Source organism: Cervus elaphus, chromosome X (assembly GCF_910594005.1).
Source record: "Cervus elaphus chromosome X, mCerEla1.1, whole genome shotgun sequence".
Classification (NCBI taxonomy): Eukaryota; Metazoa; Chordata; class Mammalia; order Artiodactyla; family Cervidae; genus Cervus; species Cervus elaphus.
The window spans coordinates 38,201,597-38,220,558 of record NC_057848.1 but is presented as its reverse complement, the minus strand read 5'-3'; the positions used below and the strand labels follow the sequence as shown (position 1 = coordinate 38,220,558).

The 18,962-nt window shown below is 39.8% G+C and overlaps 1 protein-coding gene across 4 annotated transcripts in view; it reads left to right on the top strand.

The window, feature by feature from the left end:
* Positions 1-1,562: 1,562 nt before the first annotated feature.
* Positions 1,563-18,962, top strand: part of LRCH2 (leucine rich repeats and calponin homology domain containing 2) — a 106,540-nt gene continuing 89,140 nt past the window's right edge. For all 4 annotated transcript variants that reach the window (XM_043896680.1, XM_043896679.1, XM_043896678.1 and 1 more), the window contains exon 1: positions 1,563-1,944. In XM_043896680.1, the coding sequence (XP_043752615.1) occupies positions 1,596-1,944 (349 nt within the window). In that variant the 5' untranslated portion in view covers positions 1,563-1,595. The remainder of the gene's footprint in view (positions 1,945-18,962) is intronic.

Here is an 18,962-nt window from a genome sequence, read left to right as displayed (position 1 = left end):
TTGGGCTCTGCCTCTTCTTCTCTATATTATTTATAAATGTTGAGTAACTACCAATTTGCTTGGTTCTCTTGAATACAAATCATATTTGTAGTTGGCCAGTGCTTTATTCAATAAAGACTGCATATTTTGTTCAAAACTCTTTGTAAAAGAGCTTCAGAATGTGTTATTTTGCCTGATTTTCATGTATCTAGCCTACCTTGTAGGCTTTCTGTTTTTTCTACTTAGACTATCTTTTAAATTCTTTGAAAAATTACTTTTCTTCTTAAATTTGGTTGTACAATGCCTTCTCTCGACAGGTATCCTGAGGACATACTTTTCCTGGAGTTCAACACATTGTTTTAAATAATCACTAATTTTTTTCATTGTTTAGTTATTAAATGTTCCTTTCATAATCTTATCTCTGTCTAATGCATTTAGTTTCCCTTTCCACCCTTCTTGATTCTGGGAATTCTCAGTTAATACCTAATTTGATTTGCGATGTAAGAAAGATGAGATATAAAGTAGAACGTTCTTTTTTGACACCAGTGACTATAAATAATTTGATTTTGCTTCCTAATTCATTGTGGAGGTCTGATTTTCAGTACTGTTCCTTCTGTGGGTCATGCATGTGGCAAATGTGATTTCTTGCACCATTTCTCCCACCAACTCTGAGTGGGAGTGGAGGGATGGCAGTGACCTACCTGAATGATTGGCTTCAGGTTCCAAGAATGAACTCCTAAAATCCAAGATTGATTAGCTTCCTATCCACAGAGTTAAATCTTCAGAATTCTACCTAAAACTAAAGCCTGTATAAAAACAAAACAAAACAAACAAAAAAAACTTTAAGGTTGTTTGATGATCAGAGTTTTCCATCAGCCATACTGACATGATGAGAAGAAACTCGAGATATTTTGGAGACCTTGGCAGCACTTCATAGAGTTATAGAACAGAATGTAGAGAACTTTTCCAAGTTTTGGAAGGCAGCAGTTTGGCTGAGACCCACACACACTGAAATGAGAGGCTTCCTTGAAAACATTTAAAAAGGCTTTTCTTATTTTGGAATTCTAAATTATGGCAAAATTCATGTAGGCTTAAAGCACAATTCTGCACCCATATTCCTCCCCAAAGTTTCTCTCCGTGTTACCACCGCTAAAGGATTCCTGAGGCATTTGCGGAAAGCGTTTCAATCAGGTAGCTGATAGTCCTTCTAAATGCCGCTTCAAAATATTCTGAAACGAATCTCTTTCATCTCTAATATATTTACTTTTGTTTTGCAGATCTCAAAAGGTGAAGCAACTTAGAGATCTAGGGTCATATCCCTGACGACCTAGAGTTAAGCTGGTGTCGCTTCGCAAGATTTTGGTACCCAAAGCAGCGGAACCGGGATTTAGCATCCTTCCTCTGATAGCACATTTCTTAAAGCAAGCATTCTGCACGTTTGAACAGCGTCTCTTCCATACCCAACACCTCCTCCCAGCCCGCCCCCTGGTTCCTTCCCACCCTCTACCTCGCACCCCCCACCTCCCGCCCCCAGCCTGCGCATGCGTCCTAAGAACCCCCTACACTCGCGGCTCAGGCTCAGAGTATTGTCGGGGGCTATTCTCTCTCCCAGGAACATGGCGGCGAGTCAGGGAGGTGGTGGTAACAGTGGGGGCGGCGGTTGTGGTGGAGGTGGAAGTAGCGGTGGCGGTGGTGGGGCCGGAGGGGGAGGTGGCGGAGCCGGAGCGGGAGGCGGCGGCGGCGGCGGGACCCTGGTGGTGCCCATCCCGGTACCGACTCTTTTCGGTCAGCCGTTCCCCAACGGGCCGCAGTGGAACCCGGGGAGCCTGCAGCCTCAACACACCGTGAGGAGCCTGGACCGGGCCCTGGAGGAGGCGGGCAACTCCGGCATCCTGAGCCTCAGCGGTAGGAAGCTCCGAGACTTCCCGGGCAGCGGCTACGACCTGACGGACACCACCCAAGCAGGTGACAGGACGGGGAGGGGGAGGGGCAGCTGGGCAAGGAGGAGGTGGGGGCAGTGGGTTTCTGGGTGGCTGCGTGGCTGCGTTGTCGGACTCGGCTGGTCTGGGCGGGTGCGCGGGGGCGGCGAGACTGAGTCGGAGCAGCCAGTTCTGAATGTGAGGGGCAGAGCAGGGAAGTGGCGGGGGGTGGGCGGGAATGCTGACTGAAGGGTCTGTGGAAACCCAGTGGCATGTGAGGAGTGAAAGAGCATTATTGTTAAAGCGAGTTACCCCGCTAAAGGGGTGGGGAGGGAGGCATTGACACCTTCCTGAATGCACTTCGTCCAACTCTCGTGGATGTTCCGGGTCTTTCCTGGAGGGAAAAAAAGGCAATACAGAAGACCATAATCTATACATATTCTTCAGAGCCATGCGTGCCTGTAAGAATGGTATATCCCTTTTCCTAGTGCAGCAGCAGTATTGCCACGGTTTTTTTCTGTGTTCTTATTTTGTGGGTGTTTTAATCATCCTAGAATAGTCTTGCCTTCTTGTCACGTATGCCTTTGAATACTGAGATTTGTCATTTTCCTGGTGTTGAGGTAGTGGTGCTTAAATTAGTATTTGCTGCCACGGCAAATTAAATCATCAATCACTTATGTGTCTGCTTTACTAAGGGAAAGATTCCTTGTTTTGAGTTGTGGTGGAGTCTTAATTTTCTTTACATAGGTAACCAAAAATTGTAAGGGCATTTTTGAGAATCAAAATTAACTCCATTCTTTTTGGAGTTGTGGGTTAATGGCTTATCATTTTGGATGAGAAATTGGCTATTGTAATGTTCTTCGTACACTCTCTGGTACTCTTTGTTGTGGGTGGCATTTTTTGTTATGAACAGTCTTCCCCTCTGCCTTATAAGTCAATGCTGATTATTTTATGTGCGTTTTGATTTGATGAAGGACTTTTCACTTTTCATAATCTTCAAATTTGTTATTTATGTATCTATTTTCATCCGCTTTGCTGAAAGAAATCATGGACAAAATGATCTTAATAAATTTAGTGATTTTGAAGCAATGTAGTAAGTAAATTCACTCATAATGGGAGGTAATAAAAGATCTCTTATTTTCAGAATAACACTATTTCATTGTATTGTGTTTCTAGATATTAAATCAAGATGTGTGTTTGGATGAGGGTTGGGAGAGGAAGAGAACCTAAAATTGAAGCCTTCTATCCAGTTATTCTCTTAGGAGTTATCCTAAGAACCATCAAATGATTTTGTATGTTGGAAAGCATATTTGAGTATTTACTCTTTCACTCTGAACAGATTTCCTAAACAGTATGTTCACATATTCATGATATATTGGCAAGACATTGTACTACTTGGTATGTTCTTCAAAGGCTTCAAGAAAAATGGTTTCAGACTGCATCATTATAGGGATTTGTTGTTTTGCTTGTTGTTAGCTATAAAAGATTTATCTATCTATAGCGCAAAGTTGAAGCATCCTAGGTTGGCTTTCTGGCCTTTCACTGTCTGGCTCCAGTTTATTCTTGCAACCTTAAGTCCTCATATGCTCCCACATAGAACCCTCTGTTCCAATTAGGTCAGCTCCCAGTTCCTCAAACATAGTTTATGAATTTCTGCCTCATCTTTGTAGAAGATCCATGTTCATGAGATTTCCTTTTCTCCACCTATTTAATTTTGTTCAAGCCCCAGCTTTTCTAAGATGCTGTCTCCAACTCCCTTAGTCCAGGGCAGTCTTCTGTTTCTTTGAATTCCCGTGGTACTTAATGTCTTTACCACTTACATGCTAGTGCTGGCTTTATTTTCTTTTTTATGTTTTGCTTTCCCTGGGAAGATGGAAGGCTGCTTAAGGGCAGGGGATAAGTAATACACTTCTTTAGTTTTCTCATTATATACTGCTTATATTGTACTTAATAATATTTTTCATAAATATTATGTGATTATATTATGTGATGATATATTATGTGATATATATATCATCTTATGTGATTATAACCATTGGCTTTTAAGGCTTCAGTTTGTTTTCTGAGGCAAGTTTTAACACAAACCAGAGCTATATTTATTCTTGGTAAAACTCATTCATCATAAATTTTATCAATGTCTACAGTAACAGAGAACTTTTTGAGATAATTCCACCTCATTTTACTTTTTAAAAAAAATTGAATGGGTGTTCCTTGAGGGAGCACGTGAGAATTAAATTAGAAATCTGTGGGTGATTCATTTGCCATTCATTTTTGACCAAATTCAACCACAACTAGTTAGGGGCAATAATCTTGTATGTAAAGAGACTAGTATCCATTATATATAAAGGGAATTGAAGAAAAATAGAGCATGTTTGAGATTATACGTACATACCTGTATATATACAAACATATAAATATGTATATGCAATATAGTCTCTGCTCAATGAAAACAGTTCTGTTTGTTGTTATTGTTACACTTAAATTGACTCTCAGTGGAATAATATTTCAGTACCAAATTGATTAGTTAGACAGCAGTGGTTTATTGCAATGGCTCCCCACTCCAGTACTCTTGCCTGGAAAATCCCATGGACGGAGGAGCCTGGTGGGCTGCAGTTCATGGGGTCCCTAAGAGTCGGACACGACTGAGTGACTTCACTTTCATTTTTCACTTTCATGCATTGGAGAAGGAAATGGCAACCCACTCCAGTATTCTTGCCTGGAGAATCCCAGGGACAGGGGAGCCTAGTGGGCTGCCATCTATGGGGTTGCACAGAGTCGGACACAACTGAAGTGACTTAGCAGCAGCAATGGTTTATTGAGTTGGGAAGAGACTGGAAGAAGGGAAAATAGGTAGGAAGCTATTTGTTAATCTAGGTGTGAGGTGGTGAGAATCTAGGTTAAAACAAAATTGGATTGGAAATTGATTCATTTAAAGGAAGGGAGATGGTGCTTCACATTGTTTGCTGTTCCTTACCATGTACGTAAAAGATGAAATAGACCTGTGGTTTTCCACCTTGCCTGCATTTTAAGATGGCAAGGGAGTTTTTTGTTGTTGTTGTTGTTGAATCTATGCCCAGGCCCCACCCCAGACCAATTAAATCAGAGTCTTAAGGACAAAGAGAGGGGTGTGTGTTTGTGTGTGGGGGTGGGTGTGTGTGTGTGTAAGTATTCCCAGGTGATTCTTCTGTGCAGTCAGGGTTGGGAAACTAGAATTTTTTAGACATTTGAGAAATATTTATTGTTTGAGTGAATGAGAACATTGATAAAAGTTTGGTAACTAACCTAAAGCTAATTGTCAAAAAGGTCAAAACCAAAGCTAGGAAGGAACTAAATGTTCAAGTTCTAATACAGAGATCAGAACCGAATGTTCACCTTCTAGTTCAGTGCTCTTTCTGATAGACTGTGTGAAGCAGACTCTTTTTTTTCATCATATTATGTCTGTAGTGACTAGGAACTTACCAGGAAACTATAGTTTCTCCAGTTCCCTTGAATAACTGTTTTACATTTAACATTGTTGGATAAATTTGTGTTAAAATACTGACTCTAAAAAATGTAGCAGCAAAATCTTATTTTCTCTATTAATAGTCTTCCTGTGAGGGAATGTGGATTATATGTAGCTGATGGCAAAGTTTATCTTTGGTATCTTTTTTAGTTCTCTTTGCATTTCTGGTGTCTGTTCTTCTTCACCTGTCCCCTTCCTCCTGCTACCCTCCTTATTTCTTTTCCCCTCTTCAGCCTCACTCCCCTTTCTTTGCTGGGATGGAGCTCAACTGCTAATAACTAATTATGGCAGCCTTTCCAGGCGATTAACATTTAAAAGGGAGAGTTTGCCAATTTACTTGATTCTCCATTTGGTGGTTTGTGCTCAGGACCTTTTTTGAATTGGTATGCCTTCCAGATACTTCTTAATTAAAATCCTCACGCATATAAAAACATGAAATCAGGGATCAGAAAGTTTCAGGAAGGTAGCTAACTCTGGTTGTAATGCCTTATCTTTGTTGGTCTGTGGGTAGACTTGGCAAGACAAAGGGAAATTGCCTAGAACCTTTTAGTCTATCTGGATACTGTGATACTTGTTGACTTTAAGAGAGTTTAAAAATGATAATGGGTAATGGCTATGCAAACAAATTTGGAAACTTCTCCTATTTGACTGTCAGCAGTACTGCAAATAAGTCTCAGTCTGTTTGCAGCTGCCCCCTCTGCTTCTTCATACTTCTTTATGTCCATAAACAATAGGTCTGTGAAACAGATTTAGGAATTCTTTACATATATCAGATTGTGCTGTGTCCTGGTGAATCACATGTTTTCCTGTAAACCTGGAGTCAACTCTAGTATTTCCTACATGTGCTGGTTCACCTCTTCAACTGTGGAGCATGGTGCATTGTATCTGCTTGTAAAATGGAGTCACTTAAACTTTGCAGCTTCTGATTTTGTTACATAGGTGAAGGCCATCTTAGTGCATTCAGTGGAATAAGCTTGTGATTTTGTGGCCAGAGTCAAATATCTGCCTTGCTTTATGTAATAAATATCTTGCTGAAAAATTGAATATGAAGGACATTTTTGTTGGTTGACTCATATTTTAATTGGTTCAGATTGAATTTGAGTTGCTAAACCTTGCAGTGTTTTATTCAGTGATGAATTCTTCTAGAGCATAAATAGTTGCCCCTTAATTTCTTTCTTTTGCAAGTTCACATTTTAAAATGTTTAAAAAAAAAAATAAACCAAAGCCCATGGTAGATAAAAAACACACAAACAAAAAAATGTTATCTTAAATCAGAGTTATGTTTGTCATTAAAATCATATCATTTATACAGCTCCTTGTAAATTCTAAGCACTTTCATGTATATTACCCTTTTGTATCCTAATAATAACCCTGTGGGCTTTGTAGAGTGCATAGTAATTAGCCTTTGTTGTTGAGAGAGGTTAAGTGATTTGCCCGAAGTTAAATGGCTAGTATATGGCAGAGTGTGGGTCAGAGTCTAGATTTTCCAAATCTAACACTATTCCAGTGTTATTTCTATTGCAACACTTTCTTTTCTTATAACAAAGCTATTAATAAACACTGTGCTAATAAATAGGTGATTTAATCTGAAAGATGAATGCTTATTTAGCTTCATAGATTATATAGTTTCTGTTTATGGTGCAGTGTGTTTTGTTTTGTGCATGGTATTTGCATAGCTTGTCTTCATGGTATTGGTTTTACAATAGGTACATTAAGCAAGCTTTTATTAAACTCTAACTCTGGAAACAGGATTCTCTAAAGGTTTATAAAATAGGTGCATGTGTACAGTAATATATGTAATTATTAGAAAAGAGATGTAGCAATATTAAAAATATATATTTTAATAAACTATACAAATAAGTTATATAGAACTGTGGCATAAGGCTTAATTTTTTTGGGAGTTAAGTTAGTTTGAGAGAATTTCCTATAAAGTTAACTCTTGCTGAATCTTTAGTTAAATGATCACTATGGGATCAGCTTCAGTTCAGTTCAGTTGCTAAGTTGTGTCCGACTGTTTGCAACTCCATGCATGCCGGGGTTGGTTAGGATTAAGCAGAAAGGGACAATTGCAGACTTTCAGGGGAGAAATTACACCCATATGGAGTTGAGAATGGCATTGCATATTAAGGGCAGATGTTAACTGAAAGTTCACTCTGTATTTTCTCAAACATATTTGGAGGCTGAGAGGAGGGAATTGGTGGAGAGTTCAGTGTTAAAATACAAGACGGGGAGGGAGGATCTTCATGGACTGGGTGGAGAGTCCTTAGCAATGGAAGGGAGGAGGGGTTACCTAGTTCCCTGACTTTTGCTAAGGTGGACCGGAGGGAATGTCGATCCCTGGGGACAATAATGTCTTAAATTTTAATGTTAAGCAATGGAGTGTCATCTGGGAAAACAATTTTTCAAGCATAGGAATAGGTACTCAATAGAGCAAAATGCTTTAAGGAGTCATTATGGAGAATAAGCCACAGTTTAGAATTAGGACTGTGTGATACGCAGCTAGATTAGTTGAATTTGAAAAATATGAGCTTACCATGAAAAAAATTACCATATATACTGCATGACAGGTAAAAGAACAGAAGTGGTTGATTGGAATATTTTAGAATTGGGATTATAGAGACACTGGCTTAAAGTCTAAAATTTCATATTTTGATTTAGATTGTTTTAACATGAACTCTGAAGTATTTATTTATCATTAAAAGCATAAAGATATACAAGATCCAGAACCTCATTGACAGCATGAGAAGTGATGTTCAGGACACCTTTCACAAATAAAAGTAATTGAAGACTTAGAGCATATTGATTTCCTGGGAGGTGGTATTTAAGTTCCAAGGCATACAGTCACACTTTGCAAAAGGGTATATCATTCTCCTAGCCCATCCCAACAGTACACTCTAAGGGATACTTAAACTGTATGATGCCCACCCCCATTGTACAGAGACTGTTCATCATCATGAACAATTTAGAAGGGGAAATCTTTTACTTTTCTCTATACTTTGTGTATATTTAGGTAGTTCTTTAAGCATTGTAATACTCTTACAATCAGTTCTCTGAAAAGTTTCAGAAAGTTTTCTCTGCTTCCCTTTTTTTCCCCTCGTTTGCCTTTTATAGAAAAAAAAAACTATCTTATACTCCAGGGAACCATTTAATGTAATAAAAGAAAACTGTACAAGTGAGTTTTATAACAATAATTTAAGTTTGTGTTTAGTTTCATTTTAAACTAGTGTATTCAGTCTGCTAAAGGTCTAACTTTTAATCTACATTTCTACTGTTTCAAATAAATTATAAATTGATAGCATTCCACTTATAGACTACCAGTCAGTAGGCTGTAATGGATAGTTAAACAATAGATATTGTCTAATATATATTTTGATTAAAAAAATTTTTTTAAGTTTCTTTTTCCAAATAGGAAAGTAAAGTCTTACCTATTTGTGGACATTGTTTATCTGTGTACTCTTATAATTTGAGGCATGGATTGGTGTTTAATTACGCTTCTTTTGGTGAAATTTTATGCATAATATTAGGGATTTAAGGGGACAAGAGACAGAAATAAAATGACTGTGTGTAACTTTTATTTGAACTGTATGGAGACTAACCAATTCTAGAACATTTGTGAATTTGGATTTGATTCAAAAATGACTTCGTTAAATAATTATGTCCCTAAGAGACTCCAGAATGTGCAGCATAGAAATTTTCCCCTCTTAAAAATATAATTTCAATATATAAATCATTAGTACTTTAGCTAATTGGTTGGAGATGCCTTTGTCAATGGGAAATCAATTACCTTTAAAGATATTTATAAATTAAAAATAGTGAATCAAACATAGATAACTATCTCCTTAATCTACCTTGAGTATGTAAGAATACATTTGTCATATCTATTTTATATAAATGGACAAGATGGTAAAGTTACTGCTTTTAGGGAATTTATGATTTAAAGTGGTGGTATAAATTAAGTATTCATGTATCTATTATATAGGCTAGATCATGGTTTTAAGGAATGGGGAACTTGCCCCCATTTGGTAATGTTGGGGCTTCCCTGGTAGCTCAGACAGTGAAGCGTCTGCCTGCAATGCAGAAGATCTAGGTTTGATCCCTCGGTTGGGAAGATCCCCTGGAGAAGGAAATGACAGCCCATTCCAGTACTCTTGCCTGGAAAATTCCATGGATGGAGGAGCCTGGTAGGCTACAGTCCGTGGGATCGCAGAGTTAGACACAACTGAGCAACTTCATTGGTTTTTGGAAACAATTTTGATTGTCGTAACTTGGGGATGCTACTGATATCTAGTGGGTAGAAGACAGGTGCTGCTAAGAATCTTAAAATGAACAGGACTGCACACACAACAAAGACTTTCCAGGTCTAAAATGTCAATGGTGCCAAGACTGAGCACTGCTTGGCTAGAGTAAGATGAATGTCATAAGCGAAAACAAAGCAGTGTGCAAATTTGAAGAGGGAGTGGTGACATTGATTATAGGATAGGCTTTGAAGGGGAAAGGATCAGATTTTATACTTAATCATAAAAAGAGGATCCAACTCTTTGCGACCCCATGGACTATGGCTCACCAGTCTCCTCTGTCCATGGAATTTTCCAGGCAAGAATACTGGAGTGGGTTGCCATTTCCTCCTCCAGGGGATCTTCCCAACCCAGGGATCGAACCCATATCTCCAGCATCTCCTGCAGTGGCAGGCGGGTTCTTTACCACCGCGCCACCTGGGAAGCCCATTTAAAAAAAAAAAAAAAAGAGGATACTATATGAATACTGACATCCCAGAGTCTCTTGAAACTCAAAATGTCAAAAAAAATCAACTTTCGTATTGACCCTAGGACCCCTGGTCTCGCAGACCAGAAACTTGGGAATTATTCTTGACTCTTAACCTTCCTTCACCCTCTATATATGGTTGGGACTTAAGGACTCTTGATCATATCTCTTTGAATAGCTTTCAATTCTGTTTCATTCCTGTCTAATCTCAGTGTCAGTTGTTGTTGTTTATGTCCTCCTCTTCTCACCTTTAACTGACCCTATCAGCAGTTTTTCCGAAATGATTTCTCTGCTTCACATTCAGTTGCTTCAAGTCCAATTAGTTCTTCATACTGTAGCCTGAGCACTCTCTCATATGCAAGAATTTCTTGCGTGTATACTTGTGAATGAAATAGCTGGGTTATATAATAATATTTGTTGTTGTTCATTCACCAAATTGTGTCTGACTCTTTTTGACCCCAGGGACTGCAGCATGCCAGGCTCCCTGTCCTTCACCATTTCCTGGAGTTCGCTCAAACTCATGTCCATTGAATTGTTGATGCCATCCAACCATCTCATCCTCTGTTGTCCCCTTCTCCTCCTGGCTTCAATCTTGCCCAACACCAGAGTCTTTTCCAATGAGTCAGCCTGTTGCATCAGGTGGCCAAAGTATTGGAACTTCAGCTTCAGCATCAGTCCTTCCAATGAATAGTCAGGGTTGATTTCCTTTAGGATTGACTGGTTAAATCTTCTTGCAGTTGAAGGGACTCAAGAGTCTTCCCCAGCACCGCAGTTCAAAAGCGTCAATTCGTCACTGCTCAGCCTTCTTTATGGTCCAACTCTCACATCAATACATGACTACTGGGAAAACCATAGCTATGACTATACAGACTTTTATTGGCAAAGTGATATCTCTGCTTCTTAAAAACACTGGCTAGGTTTGACATAGCTATTCTTCCAAGGGGCAAGCATCTTTTAATTTCACAGTCAACTTTTGCTTTGATTTTGTAGCCCAAGAAAGTGAAATCTGACACTGTTTCCACATTTTCCCCATCTACTTGCCATGAAGTGATGGGGCCGGATGCCATGATCTTAGTTTTTTGAATGTTGAATTTTAATCCAGCTTTTTTCCTCTCCTCTTTCACCTTCATCAAAGGATCCTAAGTTCCTCTTCACTTTCTGCCATTAAAGTGGTGTCATCTGCATATCTGGGGTTATTGATATTTCTCCCATCTATCTTGATTCCAGCTTGTGCTTCATCCAGCCCAGCATTTCACATGATGTACTCTGTGTATAAGTTAAATAAGCAGGGTGACAATATATAGCCTTGACATACTCCTTTCCCAATTTTGTTTCATGTCCAGTTCTAACTGTTGCTTCTTGACCTGCATACCTACCTCAGGAGGCAGGTAAGGTGCTTTGGTATGCCCATCTCTTTAAGAATATTCCACAATTTGTTGTGATCCACACAGTCAAGGAATTTAGCATAGTGAATAAAGCAGAAGTAGATGTTTTGTTTTTTAATTTATTTTTAAATTTTAATTGGAGGCTAATTACTTTACATTATTGTGGTGGTTTTTGCCATACATTCACATGAATCAGCCACGGGTGTACATGTGTTCACCATCTTGACCCTCCCTCCCACCTGCCTCCTCATCCCACCCCTCAGGATCATCCCAGTGCACCAGCCCTGAGAACCCTGCCTCATGCATTGAACCAGGACTGGCAATCTATTTCACATATGAAATATACATGTTTCAATGTTATTCTCTCAAATCATCCCACCCTCACCTTCTCCCACAGAGTCCAACAGTCTGTTGTTTATATCTGTGTCTCTTTTGCTGTCTTGCATACAGGGTCATCGTTACCATCTTTCTAAATTCCATATATATGTGCTAACATACTGTATTGGTGTTTTTCTTTTTGACTTACTTTGCTCTGTATAACAGGCTCCAGTTTCATCCACCTCATTAGAACTGATTCAAATGCATTCTTTTTAATGGCTGAGTAATATTCTATTGTGTATACATACCACAGCTTTCTTATCAATTTGTCTGCTGATGGACATCTAGGTTGCTTCCATGTCCTGGCTATTGTAAATGGTGCTGTGATGAACATTGGGGTACACGTGTCTCTTTCAATTCTGGTTTCCTCGGTGTGTATGCCCAGCAGTGGGATTGCGGGGTTGTATGGCAGTTCCATTTCCAGTTTTTTAAGGAATCTCCATGCTGTTCTCCATAGTGGCTGTACTAGTTTGCATTCCTACCAACAGTGTAAGAGGGTTCCTTTTTCTCCGCACCCTCTCCAGCATTTACTGTTTGTAGACTTTTTGATAGCAGCTGTTCTGACCAGCGTGAGATGGTACCTCATTGTGGTTTTGATTTGCATTTCTCTGGAGAAGGAAATGGCAATCCACTCCAGTGTTCTTGCCTGGAGAATCCCAGGGACGGGGGAGCCTCTTGGGCTGCCGTCTGTGGGGTCGCACAGAGTCGGACACAACTGACGTGACTTAGCAGCAGCAGCAACTCTGATAATGAATGATGCTGAGCAGTTTTTCATGTGTTTGTTAGCCATTTGTATTTCTTCTTTGGAGAAATGTCTGTTTAGTTCTTTGGCCCATTTTTTGATTGGGTTGCTTATTTTTCTGGAATTGAGCTGCAGGAGTTGCTTGTATATTTTTGAGATTAATTCTTTGTCAATTGCTTCATTTGATATTATTTTCTCCCATTCTGAAGGCTGTGTTTTCAACTTGCTTATAGTTTCCTTCCTTGTGAAAAAACTTTTAAGTTTAATTAGGTCCCATTTGTTTTTAAGGAATTCCCTTACTTTTTCTATGATCAGCGTATGTTGGCAATTTGACCTCTGGTTCCTCTGCCTTTTCTAAATCCAGCTTGTACATCTGGACATTCTTCGTTCATGTACTGCTGAAACCTAACTTGAAGGGTTTTGAGCATAATCTTGCTGGCATGTGAAATGAGTGCAGTTGTACAGTAATTTGTACATTCTTTGGCATTGCGTTTCTTTGGGATTGGAATGAAAACTGATTTTTTGCAGTCATGTGGCCACTGCTGAGTTTTCCAGATTTGCTGGCATAATGAATGCAGCAATCTAACAGCATCATCTTTTAAGATTTGAAATAGCTTAGCTGGGATTCTATCACCTTCACTAGCTTTGTTCGTTGTTCAGTTCAGTTCAGTTGCTCAGTTGTGTCTGACTCTTTGGGACCCCATTGACTGCAGCACGCCAGGCTTCTCTGTCCATCACCAACTTCTGGAGTTTTCTCAAGCTCATGTCCATTGAGTAAGTGATGCCATCTGACCATGTCATCCTCTGTTGTCCCCTTCTCCTCCTACCTTCAGTCTTTTCCAGCATTAGGGTCTTTTCCAATGAGTCAGTTCTTCACATCACGTAGCCAAAGTATCGAAACTTCAGCTTCAGCATCAGTCCTTTGTAATGAATTGAATTACATCACCTTTGTTGTAATGCTTCTCAAGACCCACTTGACTTCACATACATATCTGGCTGTAAGTGATTGACCACATCATGGTTAACTGGGTCATTAAGAGCTTTTTGTACAGTTCTGTGTATTCTTGCCACCTTTTCTTAATTTCTTCTGCTTCTGTTCCATCATTGCTCTTTTATTCCTCTATTGTGCCTATCTTTGTATGAAATGTTCCCTTGGTAACTCCAGTTTTCTTAAAGAGATCTCTAGTTTTTCCCATTCTCTGGAACTCTGCATTTAGTTGAATATATCTTTCCCTTTCTCCTTTGCCTTTCACTTCTCTTCCTTTCTCAGCTATTTGTAAGGCCTCCTCAGACAACCACTTTGCCTTGTTGCATTTCTTTTTCTTGGGGATGGTTTTGGTCATCACCTCCTGTGAAATGTTATGAACCTCCATCCATGGTTCTTCAGGTGCTCTGTGTACCAGATATAGTCCCTTAAATATATTTGTCACCTCCACTCTATAATCATAAGGGATTTGATTTAGGTCATGATGAATGGCTTAGTGGTTTTCCCTACTTACTCCCTTCTTCAGTTTGAGCCTGAATTTTACTTATTGATCTGAGCGACAGTCAGTTCCAGGTCTTGTTTTGGCTCACTGTATATGTCTTCTCTGTCTTCACTTGCAAAGAATATAATTGGTCAGTTTTGGTACTGACCATCTGGTGATGTCCCTGTGTAGAGTTGGCTCTTGTATTGTTGGAAGAGGGTGTTTGCTATGACTAGTGCGTTCTCTTGGCAAAACTCTGTTAGCCTTTGCCCTGCTTCCTTTGGTACTCTGAGGCCAAACTTGCCTGTTATTCCAGGTATCGCTTCACTTCCTGCTTTTGCATTCCAGTCCCCTGTGATGAAAAGAACATCTTTTTTTGGTGTTAGTTCTAGAAGGTCTTGTAGGTCTTCATAGCACCATTCAACTTCAGCTTCTTCGGCATTAGTGGTCAGGGCATAGACTTGGATTACTGTGATATTGAATGGTTTGCCTTGGAAACGAACAGAGATCATTCTGTCGTTTTGGAGACTGCACCCACGTACTGCATTTCAAACTCTTTTGTTGACTATGAGGGCTGTGCCATTTCTTCTAAGGTATTCTTTCACACAGTAGTAGATATAATGGTCATCTGAGTTAAATTCGCCCATTCCAGTGCATTTTAGTTCACTGATTGCTAAAATGTTGATGTTCACTCTTGCCACCTCCTTTTTGACCACTTCCAATTTACCTTGATTCATGGATCTAACATTCTAGGTTCCTATGTAGTATTGTTCTTTCCAGTGTTGTTCTGGAAGTAAAACATCGGAGTTTACTTCCATCACCAGTCACATCCACAACTGGGTGGGTGTTGTTTTTGCTTTGACTCCATCTCTTTATTCTTTCTGGAGTTATTTCTCCACTCTTGTCCAGTGACATATTGGGCACCTACCGACCTGGGAGTTCATCTTTCAGTGTCATATCTTTTTGCCTTTTCATACTGTTCATGGCAAGAATACCGAAGTGATTTGCCATTCCGTTTTCCAGCGTCCCATGTTTTGTCGGAACTCTCCACCATGACCTGTTTGTTTTGGGTGGCCCTACATGGCATGGCTCATAGTTTCATTGAGTTAGACAAGGCTGTGGTCCATGTGATCAGTTTGGTTAGTTTCTGTGATTGTGGTTTTCATTCTGTCAGCCCTCTGATGAATGAGGATGAGAGGCTTTATGGAAGCTTCCTGATGGGAGAGACTGACTGTGGGGGAAACTGGATCTTGTTCTGATGGGCAGGGCCATGCTCAGTAAATCTTTAAGGTAATTTTCTGTTGATGGGTGGGGCTGTGTTCCCTCCTTGTTGTTTGGCCTGAGGCCAAACTGTTGACCCATGCCTCCACTCCTGGACACTCACAGGCAAGTCTGACTCAGTCTCTTGTGGGGACACTGCTCGTTTCTCCTGGCTCCTAGTGCACACAAGTTTGGTTTGTGTCCTCCAAGAATCTGTTTCCCCAGTCCTGTGGAAGTTCTGTGATCAAATCCTACTGGCCTCCAAAGTCAAATTCCCTGAGGGTTCTCAGTCCCTTTGCTGAATCCCCAGGCTGGTAACTCTGTTGTCAATCCCAGAACTTTCTTAACAGTGCAAGAATTTCTTTGATGGACTTGTTCTGCAGTTTGTGGGTCATCTGCCTGGTGGCTCTATGGTGCAGCTAATGGTGACCTCCTCCAAGAGGGCTTATGCAATGCGCTGAGTGACCCAGGTCTGCTGCAGTCAGAGCCCCTGTCCCCACGGCAGGCCACTGCTGCTGGTGCCTCTGCAGGAGACACTCAAACACTCAAAGGCAGGTCTGGTTCAGTCTCTGTGGTCCTGGTGTGCACAAGGTTTTGTTTGAGCCCTCCGAGCGTCTCTGGTGGTTATGGGGTTTGATTCTAAACACAATTTTGCCCCTCCTATCATCTTTTTGGGGCTTCTCCTTTACCTTTTGGACATGAGGTATCTTTTTGGTGGGATCCAGCATTCTCCTGTCAATGGTTGTTCAGCATCAAGTTGCAGTTTTGGAGTTCTCACAGGAGAAGATGAGCGCACATCCTTCTACTCTTTGATTGATTCCTGTGCTCATTTACACATCTGAAGGTTGTCAGGGGGCCAGCAGATTCTAGACACTAGGAGGACCCACAGCTTTTAGACACATTCCCTAAGCATGGGTCACACACTTGTCATCAGTTACTTAAGCCAGACTGGTTCCTCCTCACCCTGCAGATCTTGGTGGCCGCCACTTGGGATTCTGGCTGTGACAGCTCTACCAACCCAGCTGGGGTTTGGAGTGGGTAGCCTATCGTTTCTCCAGGGGATCTTCCCATCACAGGAATCGAACTGGGGTCTCTTGAATTTCAGGCAGATTCTTTAGCAGCTGAGCTACTAGGGCAGCCCCTGTAATATCTTTGAGAACCTTTAAAATGATGGGCAAATCATAGTGTCTTATTCTTTATTCTTCTTTTGATTAACAGTGAGGTTGAATGTATTTTCACATACATCTTGGTCAGTGATAATTTTTATTTTTGAGTCTATTTATGTCCTTGGCCTAGGCTTTATGTATGAACTGTTAGTATCATTTTGCTTTAAAAAATTTTTTTTTATTTATTTCGCTGCACCAGGTCTTACTTGCAGCACTCTGAATCTTTGATTTTCGTTGGCGGCATGGGGGATCTTTAATTGCAGCATATGAACTGTTAGTTTCAGCATTCGAGGCTTTTGTTGTGGCTTGTGAACTCCCAGTTGGTGCATGTGGGATCTAGTTCCCTGACCGGGTATTGAACACAGGCCCCTGCATTGGGAACACAGAGTCTTAGCCACTGGACCACCAGAGAAGTCCCTCATTTTGCTCTTTGATAGACTGTAGTTTTCTTTATGTAAAACTTATATAGCTAAATCTAGAAATCTTTTCATTTGTGAATTATTTCTTCATTTGATGCTTTGAAAGTCCATCCCCAATTCTAGAATTGACTGTTCACTAAAATGTTTTTCCAGTTTTTTATGATTCATTTTTATGTTTATCTTTTTCTTCCATCTGAAACTTATTTTAGTAAAAGTTATGTGATGAGGCTATAACATTTGTCTTTTGAAAATAAAAAGTTTTCGAGAACCACTTAATAAATAATAGAACATGAGTTCAAAATGCCAAATTTATAGTATAATAAATTTTATAGGGGCCGAAGTAGAGTGCCATTCTCAAACATCACTTTGATGTTTGAATGTCATTATACTGCATTATTTTTTTGTGAAATTGAAACAATATGTAGAATTTTCTACAGACAGCTGTGCATAGAGCTTCCCCTTCCCCCCTTAAAAAATAAAGTCTTGTCTTTCCACGTGGCTTAGTAGTTGTATGACTCAAAGTCCTTTTCTCACTGAGCATGCATGTAATCTGTCCTCTGGTTAGCAGCTGTGGTTTCTCCTTGCAGCATCTGTTTTTGTTTGCACCCTTGTTTCTCAAAGTGCCTGTGCTCAAAAGGAGTCTTCCATTATTGGTTGCTGCAGGTCACTGAGGTCTGCTTGTTATTGTTTCTCATAACTGTATTTTTATTCACTTTTTTGAATATCTACATCACTTTTTTCTCTCCACTGTACTTATGGTTAATACTTTAACTCATCATGAAGTAGTTTAGAAATTCTTGAGCTGTGCATCTTATTCAATAAGGCTTTAGTGCTATAGCAGAGAAGGCAATGGCACCCCACTCCAGTACTCTTGCCTGGAAAATCCCATGGACAGAGGAGCCTGGTAGGCTGCAGCCCATGGGGTCGCTAAGAGTCAGACATGACTTGAGCGACTTCACTTTCCCTTTTCACTTTCATGCCTTGGAGAAGGAAATGGCAACCCACTCCAGTGTTCTTGCCTGGAGAATCCCAGGGACGGGGGAGTCTGGTGGGCTGCTGTCTATGGGGTCGCACAGAGTCGGACACGACTGAAGCGACTTAGCAGCAGCAGGAGCTATAGACTGATTTTTCATTATCTTGTTCTGAATGACAGCACAATACCCTTTTAGAGAATACTGAATCGAGAAATCACCTGTCTTTGCTGAGGGCGTCTGTTGAAAGCAGATGCCAGAGCCATGGGGTTGTCATTTCCCATCAGGTTCCAATATCAGAGTCTAATACTTCAAAGATATTCTCTATTCTTTTATCAACAAACAGCTGTGGTACCTCCTGTTTTCTTGTTGCTTTTGTTTCTACTCCTAACATTTCTTTTAGATGAGAAAATAGATAAGGAAGAATTAGTATTTTAGAGCATATTAATCAGATTTTATGTACACCAATTACTGAAAAGCACAGAAAATTTATTTTTTTTCATTTTCATGTTGGGAAATAAGTATTTAAGTTAGTTGATTTTACGCACTTTCCTAAAGACATAATTCTAGTATATATTTTTCATGTAAATAAGAACTGAATATAATAGTCAGTTTTCAGCATTTTATTTTGTACCTTTATGAACATTATACATCATTGGCTGCAAATTGATAATTTTCCTTTTGTTTCTTTTACTTATTTGCTCTAGGGATTTAAGAATGTTTACTCATTACCAGTAACTCTGAGGTAGTGAGGAGCAGTAATTAAGTGATTTGGACAATCTTTTATAGGTAATCATGAGTAGAATTAGAATATAGTTCAGATACAGTCTAGTGTTCATCTACTAAATAACAGTTATACCTCATTTTTCAGTCTATAGGACTTCTGTATATTGTGAGATAAACCCTAAGGATGATGAAGTATTGGTCCCATCACAACATGTTTGTACAAATCACAATTTTAGTCAAACTAAGTGGGGGCAATTTTTTTTTGTTTGTTTGTTTGCATAGTTCCTT